The 9,411-nt window shown below is 41.4% G+C and overlaps 1 protein-coding gene across 1 annotated transcript; it reads left to right on the top strand.

The window, feature by feature from the left end:
- The first annotated feature begins 327 nt into the window (after positions 1–327).
- On the top strand, positions 328–8,361 carry SRSF3 (serine and arginine rich splicing factor 3). The gene is made up of 6 exons (XM_050956486.1): positions 328–443; positions 1,527–1,734; positions 3,378–3,512; positions 5,658–5,696; positions 7,081–7,167; positions 7,479–8,361. The coding sequence occupies exons 2-6, from the start codon at positions 1,529–1,531 to the stop codon at positions 7,504–7,506; spliced, it is 495 nt and encodes a 164-aa protein (XP_050812443.1). The 5' UTR covers positions 328–443; positions 1,527–1,528; the 3' UTR covers positions 7,507–8,361.
- The last annotated feature ends 1,050 nt before the right edge of the window (positions 8,362–9,411 follow it).

Genomic DNA, 9,411 nt, shown 5'->3' with positions numbered 1-9,411 from the left:
CCGCCCTGGGTCCCCAATCGACCAGACAGCAAGTGTTAAAAAACGGGACAGGAGGTGGGGGGTAATAGGAGCCTATATAAGAAAAAGACCCCAAAATCAGGACTGACCCTATAGCATCGGGACATCTGCTCACCCTAAAGGGGCCCCAGGGCTGGGGTCTGGCGCTGGCAGTGCAGGCTGATGAGAGGGGGAAGGGCTCCCCCGGACCCTATTCAGGGAGCAGGAGAGGGCGGGTTCCACGGAACTGTCACTCCTTTGAGAGGCGCTCTGTGATTTGACCGCCGGCTGGGCGCGCGGTGGCAGGGTGCGGCTATATAAGTCCGGGCAGGGAAGGCGGCGGCCGCCATTTTGTCCAGTGAGGAGAAGCAGAGCGGGAGCCTGTTTGGGATCGAGTCGGCTAGAGCGTAGCGCGTGCTCCCTTCTCGCGCCCACCCCGGGATTCGGTGAGCGCCTCACCTGGGGGTCGGGGACGGGCTGACCCGGGGCTGGGCACCGCGCTGGGACGGATGGAGTCTTCAGGCCCCGGCGGCGGCGAACAAAGAGCCGCCGCCATTTTGTGTGGCCGGCCCGGGCGGCGGCCGCTGCGTTGAGGGGACCCGGGCGGGGGCGCAGCGGGGAGATAACCCTCGAAGAGCGAAGGCGGACCCCCCCTTGCGACGGGGGCGCGGCGAGATGAGGCCTGGCTGGGCGAGAGGTGCCGCGGGGGGTCCGGGAGAGGGTCCGCGGGGGGGCGGGCCTGGGTGGCGCCCCGTTCCCAGCGCGGCTTCCTGGGGTGGGCGCTGGTTTAGGGGGTGCGGGGCCTGCCGCCGAGCTGCGCGGGAAGGGATGTCCCCGCTCTCCATACAGCCCCGGGGGGGAGGGACAGGCTGGTCGTACATGCCCGGCCTAGGCTGGATGGGTCCCCTCTGCGGCGGGCACCTGGGCCTGACCCGGGTCCCCTCTGCGGCGCCTGCCCCGATCCTGCCCCTGGATGCGCAGATCCGCTTCGCGCGCTGCTCCGAGAACAATGGAGCCCGCGGCACGCGAGGGCTGCGGCGCCCCCTGCAGGTCTTGCTGGTGCCAGCTTTCCAGACCCGATATTTAAACGGGGGCGGGGGTCTCCGAATAACCTATAGCTAATAACACATCTAGAAGAAAAACTCGAGCCTCTAGAGTTGAGTCTAGCTTGATTCCACCTGTGCCTGGCATAGTCTCCTGGAGCCAGGGGTTAAAGAACCACAGGTCCTGCCTTCCTCTCAAAGAAGGGTGATCTTTCTTGAAGTTAGCTAACTTGAATTAAAATCCTAGTGAAGACAAGTCTGTTTATAGTTTTAACACAAGTTAACCTGCTGGGAGCCTAATCTTTACACTTCATTATGTATCATTGCTGTGGTTTCTGGGTGCAATGCTTTTTAGGTACCTATTTCCTATGGATTTCAGTGGAAAGTGGCAGCCTAATGACCCCTGAGGATCTAGGCCAAAATACTGTAGTTATCTGTAGGTTGAATGGAAGTAAAAGAAATTTACTTTCATTTCTTCTCTTCTAGTGATGCATCGTGACTCTTGTCCACTGGACTGCAAGGTTTATGTAGGTAACCTTGGAAACAATGGCAACAAAACTGAATTGGAACGAGCTTTTGGCTACTATGGACCACTGCGCAGTGTGTGGGTTGCTAGAAATCCTCCTGGCTTTGCTTTTGTTGAATTTGAAGATCCCCGAGATGCAGCTGATGCAGTGAGAGAACTAGATGGAAGGTAAAACTTGCTTTTTAGGCTATGCAGTTAATTTAACTAAAAATAATTGCTATAGACAGTATTAAACAACTTGTATTCACACTTAAAACTGACCAAGATCAAGTAACACTGAAACATCGTGGTCTTGAGTTTCGTAATCAATCATGCAAATGTTGGTTAGTATTACCGACTAGTTTAATTTATAATGCAGAATAACCATTTTAATTGAGGTGGTTAACTGTAAAAATAAGCTTTTTCACAGATAATCTGTTCATATTTTTGGTCATTGAAGTCAGATCTAGAATCATGTGCTTGTGTAATAATGTTGGTTAAGGGTGTGATTCATTATGTTTAACTGGCAAAACCCTAGTGTAGAGGCATTTATACCAGCAAAGTAGTCATTTTGCTGCTATAGTCTTTCATTTGGGGAATTGGTATAGGAAATGTTTTGTTGGTATAAGCTGATATATTTGCTGATATAATGACAAACCCTTTCTAGTATAGACTTGGCCTGAGATTGGAAATTTGAAATACCTAAACACATCTAGAAGAAATACTTGAGCCTGGAGAGCTCAGCCTAATTTGATTCCACCTGTACCTGGCATATGGTGCACAGGAGATTGACGCTAAGTCAATAACACTTCATTTTGAGTTGAAGAGAATTTTGTTTTTGTGAGAACTTATGAATACTATTAAATACATGTAACACTTCAGAAGTGCCTGGTGTTTGATCATTGCTTTTAAAGTGGAGCTAAGTTTAAAATTTGAAATGCATGAGAACAAAAATATATTTGAATTTTGAGCTATTAAATATCTTTTAAAATACTGATATAAAAACATTTGCATTTTGACTGCCAACCAGATTTGAATGTATTATAAACAGCTGAGCAATCTATCTTGATTTTAAATTCACAGGTCTCTATAGCAACAACTGAGTACATACTTCACACTAAACCATAGTGCAGTGGTTCTCAAACTTTTGTGCTGGTTACCCCCTTCACATAGCAAGTCTCTGAGTGTGACCCCTCCTGTTCATTTTTTTATATATTTAACCATAGGGAAAGCACCGAAAAAGCCCTGCCATAGTGCAATTGTGATTTCTGTAAATTGTACCTGAGTATTAAATGCTGTCCCTTCATCTCAATCAAATTAAAAAATGAATTGGTTTAGTTTTCTTGTAAAATTCTCTTATAGGGAGAGAAGAGGAGATGCAGGATTTTTTGTTCTCTCAGAAATATTAGGGAAGCCATTTTTGTTCTAGAGTATACAGTAAAATCTACTTCAATTAATTAAATCAGATTTTTATCTTGACAGAAGACAGTAATGCTGTGAAGATATAAAACTGTAGTGTTCACTAAAATTGATCCTCTTTAGTTTCCATCTGTATCAGATGTATATAAACTACCATTTGAGTTAACGACGTCAACTCTATAAAATCCATGTCCAGAAGGTTCTGTCTCCCTGTTTAAGTAGCTTTGGACATGAGGCTCTGGTCACTTGTGAATTTTAAATCTTTTTATACTGGGCTTATTATGATAGCTGAGTGCCTTATATATCTGACTAAATGTACACAAGAAATGTTTCCCTTCTCCAGTGCTAGGTCAGTGTGTCTTCAGTGCAGACAGATTTGTTGCTTGGAGCATTAACAGTAACCTTTTTTCCAGAACACTCTGCGGGTGCCGTGTCAGGGTGGAGCTGTCCAATGGTGAAAAACGGAGTCGGAATCGTGGTCCGCCTCCCTCATGGGGTAGGCGTCCTCGAGATGATTATCGCAGAAGAAGTCCTCCTCCTCGCCGCAGGTACCCTAGGTCAAAGATCATGCATAGAGCTGTTGAAATTACCACTTAGCATCATAGAAGCAGGCTTTCTTTAAAGCATGTTGATGGGTAACATCTTAAACATCCTGATCACAATTCGGAGATGCCAGACACTTTATATAAAAAATCAAGGTGAACATAAATTGTATTGAACGTTGGCTTTTGTCCTTAGGTCACTGTGTAAGTTGATAGTCAGCGCCCTCTGCCCTGGACTTACCCTTTTCCTTCCTAAAATCTACACATCTTCTAGTCCCTTTCCCTTTCTTACCATACATCTACTTAGGCTGTTCCCTTTCCTTTTCTCCATAATGGCAAACATTACATACAGCAACTTAGCTTTTCCATGCAAGTGCATTTCTCCACTTCGTAACAATTCAAATATTTGTCATGCAGGCAGCTGTTTAATAATGTTAAAACAAGTAACAGTTGCGTTTTAAATGTACAAATCTAAATTGACCCTAGTAAAGAATTTAAAATGTCTTGTGACAATATCTGTCATTTGAGTTTTGCAAACTCAAATCTAAAATATAGCAGGGTTTTTAGTAACTGCCTATATTCTTGGACCCAGACTAAATTGTCTGGATGTTCTGTAATGGTGCACGTCTCACACCTACAACATGGTTCATACAGGACTGAATTTACCTATTGCAGGTGAGTGAAGTCCTCACAGGATAAGCTTGAAACCATGTCCCTTTTGCTGTTTTTTTAAGAAAACCACAATAGGAGTATGTTAGCTGATAGACGGTTGTACTGATGGCTTGTTTTTCATTTTTTATGCTTTTTGGTCCATCTATTAATAAAAATGAACCCGTTACAGAGTCACCATCATGTCTCTTCTCACCACCCTCTGAGTCTGCATTAGCCAGTCAACTAGCCCTTTCAGCGTCATGTGACCAGCGCGCCCCATTCAGCTTGGCTGGTGTCGTTTCACATGACCCAGGCATGGCCAGTCGTCAGGTTGCACCGCCCTTTGGTTCCCGAGCATGCTGTTTTCTCTCAGCCTTCTCTCCAACCTTAACCAAATCGGCAGCAGCCACCTCGACCGCCCACACATTCCCGGCCAATCAGCTCAGCTGTTTATTTACCAAATGTCTTCACAACAACTACAGCAGCAGCCTTCGGCTAACAAAAAAGCAGGAAAAATCCACAACACCCCCTTCGCCAACCAACTAAATACAACGCAACATCTGGCAAAACCTTTTCAGCAAATTCTTCTTGGCAGTCAGTCCGGCAGCCTCACCTCACCATTTCTAGCTTGTTGAAACCAAAAACTAGTAAGTTTTTCCTGCTTATACAGTTTACTGCTGGTTAAAATAAGGAGTAAGCGGCTTATAAGTAATTATTTTTCTCAATCAAAGGCTGGCTGTGCATAATTGAGTGGTAACGTACATATGTTGCTTGAATAAAACTTTTAAGGGTGATAAGGAAACTTTTTAATGTAAATGGAACCAAAAGTAAATGAGGTATATTTGCATGTGAGATGCCAAACTAAATTTTTAATAAAGCTCTAACAAATGTAGCTTTTCCTTGCAAATCTGCCAAGTCCTATCACCTTTAAACGGTTTTACTAACCGTTTTCAAAACTTAAAACAATTACTTTTTTGGGATGAACTGGGCCAAGCTAAGGTTTTTAAGTCTAGACACACTATGGCATTTCAGAGAATGCCCATCACAAATATGCAGTTCTAATGTAGCACTTAATGGCATATCAGTATTTACACAGCGCATTTTCACTTTTTCTCCACTTGGTATCTCTTATCTTGTCATGGACCTTTTGGCTTGCATGGGTTCCAAAACATTGGTCTATGCTGTTTTTTGGAACCACTTGTGGGACTTTGGTGTGGTGTTCTGGGCAGTGGATTTAGTTGAAATGGAAGTGTTGTTGCATTGGACAGGTCTGCTGTGAAGCATTAAGTTAAAGTGAATTCTTGGTTGCAAAAGTGCTTTTCACACTGAGCTTTGTTTTACTGTTAATCTTTTCATACATTTTTACTGGACGATGGGTGCCAGTTGTTTCTTGGCACGTTCACTGGGCCCAACAGTGAGGTTGACAAGTTGGGAAATACCTCATCCCATTAATGCTAAAGAAATTGATAAAAAGGCTCATTTTTCTATTTCTGGTTCTAGATCACCACGAAGGAGAAGCTTTTCTCGTAGCCGCAGCAGGTAAGCAACAGTTGGCTAAACATGGGCTCTACTGTTTTACCCAGAATGCTTTCTAAGGAATCTTTTTAGTAAAATCCTTGGTTGTAGTCACTCAAGTGTCATATTTAAAGTAGTTATGCTGATACAGAACATAAGTTTTAAGACTTGGTAAATGTTCCAGAAAACACTTACTAAAGACTGTTTTTAAAGGGTTCCAGGGTTGATGGGGCAGGGGGAGGGAAGGCATTTCCATTACTTTAGATTTGCTCCATCGTTGCTAGGTTTCTGGCATTCCTGCGTGCATGGCAGTAATACACTGTTTCCTTGTTGCTACACTGCTTACCTCTGCTGTGTTGAGACACTCTCTCAAACTGTTGGGGGAAATTGATGGTCCCCCAAAGCTGTCCTACTCATGAAGTGGACTGCCTCTAGAGTTCTATTTTTCACTTCAGAGCACTCATAGGAAAAGTTGCATCCATCACTAAAATGCATTAGTTCAGGGGTAGGCAACCTATGGCACGTGTGCTGAAGGAGGCACATGAGCTGACTTTCAGTGCCACTCACATTGCCCAGGTCCTGGCCACCCATCCGGGGCCTCTGCATTTTAATTTAGTTTTAAATGAAGCTTCTTAAACATTTTTAAAACCTTATTTACTTTACATACAACAATAGTTTAGTTATATATTAGACTTATAGAAAGAGACCTTCTAAAAATGTTTAAATGTGTTACCAGCACTTGAAACCTTAAATTAGAGTGAATAAATGAAGACTTGGCACACCACTTCTGAAAGGTTGCTGACCCCTGCATTAGTTTCTTGGAATATAAAGCTGCTTTGATAGCATGTAAGCTACATGATACAGCAGTTGGTTGGGCACAGGAAACTATCAGATGGAAACCAGTGGCTCTAGTACTGTGCATGTAATTTTTAAAACTTGATTAAATATAAAAATATAAGTATGCAGTAGGAGTTTTAAGCAGTATCAGAATTCAAGCTGATTCCTCTAACTACATGAGGAAGGAGAGGCAACTGTCTTTATTAATGGATAATTTTCCTGATTAAATAGTTCCAGACTTTACAGAGACTGTGATTCTTTTTAATGAGGTAATAGAATTGTACACTTAATGCAGTGCTGAACTAGACATGCTAAACATAAGACAATGATATTTGAAAAAGGCAGTTGATATAAAAAAACTAATGTGGTGCTCAAATGTACATTGCAAAGGTGGGAAGGCCTGCAATTTTCTTGTTGGCTTTAGCTGTAAGACACTTAAATACACTTGACCTTACTTTACATGTTTCTTTGCACAGTAGTGGTCCTTCATGCATATTCATTCTCTTGTAATATAATCCAGTTAAACTTCTCACTCGTGTGTGGATATTCATCTTTCATTGTAATCTCATAGGTCCCTCTCTAGAGACAGAAGAAGAGAGAGATCACTTTCACGGGAGAGAAATCACAAGCCTTCCCGTTCCTTTTCCAGGTCTCGTAGGTAAGAATATTTTGCATCTTCAGATTTCACTTTCTATTTGATTTTGAAAGGCTTATGCCATATCATCGATTCAGTGACTGAAAGCTCTGCTACAGTGAACATTTTTCTGTAGTGCTTTAGGTAAGGTCTTTTCTCAAGGAACTTGTAACCTAAGATCAGTTGATATGTTTATAACTTCATCCACTCAAAGATTTTTAAAGTACTTTCCAAAAGTTTCAAGTACGTAATTTAGAGTTGTACTGGAAGTAACTTCCCCAAGTAAAATAGTTTGAGATGGAGCTATTTTTATTAATATTCATTCTCTTATTTAGTCGTTCCAGGTCAAATGAGAGAAAATAGGACTTCAGGAGGAGCTGTGTACAGGAAGTCATTAGATCTGAGCACAGGCAGGAGGAGTATGTACAGAACATTGTGTTTTGTTGGAGACTTCATAAAGCTTGGTGCATTTTTAAAATGTTTTAGCTGTTGATCTTGCTTTTCTTGTATCTTGTAACAGGTGACAAATGTAAAGATGTGAATCTGTATATGGTTATGAACAGATCATATGATTTGTAATAAAACTTCTTGTTTTACAATGTACCCGTATGCTTAACTTTCATTTGCCTTGAGTGGTCAACTTGTCTTGCATAGACAAATATATTTCTAGTTTCCCTATTCTGTCCTGGAATCTTTTCTGGGTATCAGATGTAGATAACTTTTGAAAAGAAGGTTGCAGTGAATATTCATTGTAATAAACATCTATTACGACATCAGGCTATTAGCTTATCCAGAACAAGATGCTGATTCCTAGTAGTTTTTGGAAAGAAGGCAGAAATTGCAAACCAGTAGCAAGTAGAAAGTCTGAATTGCAGATAGTTTTGTACAGAACTTTTGGGGGAGTTCTGTTGATTTCCTACATTGGAACTCTGAAGAGCTACATTATGTAAAATGTATATTTTTATCCCTTGGGCCTAGATAATTTTTGTACTTAATGTGATTAGAGCATTTTTTTTAAATACTTGATAGCCTAAAATGCAAGCTGTTTGGTTAACCATATCTTACAGAATTTCTGAGCAGACCAAATTACACAACTGGAGTGGATGGCTTGAGTGCATATGGGTACATTGTAGAAGTGAAACATTACTGTGCAAGAATTTTCATGTCACTTGTAAAATGTTTTGTGAAATCCTTGGGATTAAAGTTTTTGGTTACAAATTTGTTGTAAGCATTTAACTTTTGAGTCTCTTAACATGTTTCTATGCATAACATTTAAATCAGGATGGTTTAGGCACATCTTAGTTCTAACCTAATACTGTTTCAAGGTAAAGGGAGACAAATTGCAGTTACTTAAATTTAATATTTGGAATAATTAGCTAGTTAGCAGTGCTACGTTTCAGTTATAAAATGCAATTCATTGACAAGCCCCTTGCTGCTTGGAAGTAGTTAACTGTGCTCAATGACTTAACAAGGCTGGGGCTATGATCCTATGATGATGGCTGGGCAGTCTGTCAGGATTACTCTTAAATTCAGTGCTTAGTGTTGTGCTTTTCCGTGATGAGACACTTGTTAAAAAACACTTCAGTATATCTAGGGTGTTGACTTCCCATAATTGAGTTGGCAACCTGTTTCATAACCAGAGATTCAGAATTTGTCAACCTAGCTTTATCATGTATGTCCACGAGACTTAAAATTGCTTGTCTGTAAACTGAAGTCTTGCCTGGAGGTTTCACCCAGGGTGTAAAAATTCATGGCATGATTCAAGTGTAATTAGAGCACCAAACTGCATAATGCTCCTTTTCTTCCTGTGTCTGGGGGGGAAAAATGGTACATCATTCTTTGATTTTTGTGCATTTAGATTAAATCCATCATACTTCGAACAATCTTGTGGTTTAATTTCCTGAAATGTCTCTAAAAAGGGTGCTGCATCATTTACTTTAATCTTGAAGTTTTAATGCAAGGAATTGTTTATATTAGTACCATTCTACTCCGACCTTTTTATTCACAAGGAAAATACAGCTGTTAGGTGTTAATAAAATGGAATGAGTTATCACAACATACAATTAATCACTCATTAGTAGCAGCTTCAGTTTTCAGAGGTTGGCATCCATGTCTTACCCCTCTGATTTAGCCAGGCTTATTCCTGACATCAAGTAAAAAATTAGTCCCTGGTAATTTAGCAAAAAACACTGCTCATGGTTGCTTTTTTTAATCTTTCTGCATAAACTGATAACACCCTCAAAAAAAGTAGGCAAACCAGTCAGTAGG

Source organism: Gopherus flavomarginatus, chromosome 5, assembly GCF_025201925.1.
Source record: "Gopherus flavomarginatus isolate rGopFla2 chromosome 5, rGopFla2.mat.asm, whole genome shotgun sequence".
NCBI lineage: Eukaryota > Metazoa > Chordata > Testudines > Testudinidae > Gopherus > Gopherus flavomarginatus.
Note: the sequence above shows the minus strand (reverse complement) of the source record. Positions and strands in the feature narration are given on the sequence as shown.

What these genes read in the sequence shown, in the direction of transcription:
- SRSF3 (XM_050956486.1), top strand. Translation starts at nt 1,529, where the DNA reads ATGCATCGTGACTCTTGTCCACTGGACTGCAAGGTTTATGTAGGTAAC. An exon ending in GTGAGAGAACTAGATGGAAG is followed by an intron (nt 1,735 to 3,377) that starts GTAAAACTTGCT and finishes CCTTTTTTCCAG; the next exon opens with AACACTCTGCGGGTGCCGTG. An exon ending in TTTTCTCGTAGCCGCAGCAG is followed by an intron (nt 5,697 to 7,080) that starts GTAAGCAACAGT and finishes GTAATCTCATAG; the next exon opens with GTCCCTCTCTAGAGACAGAA.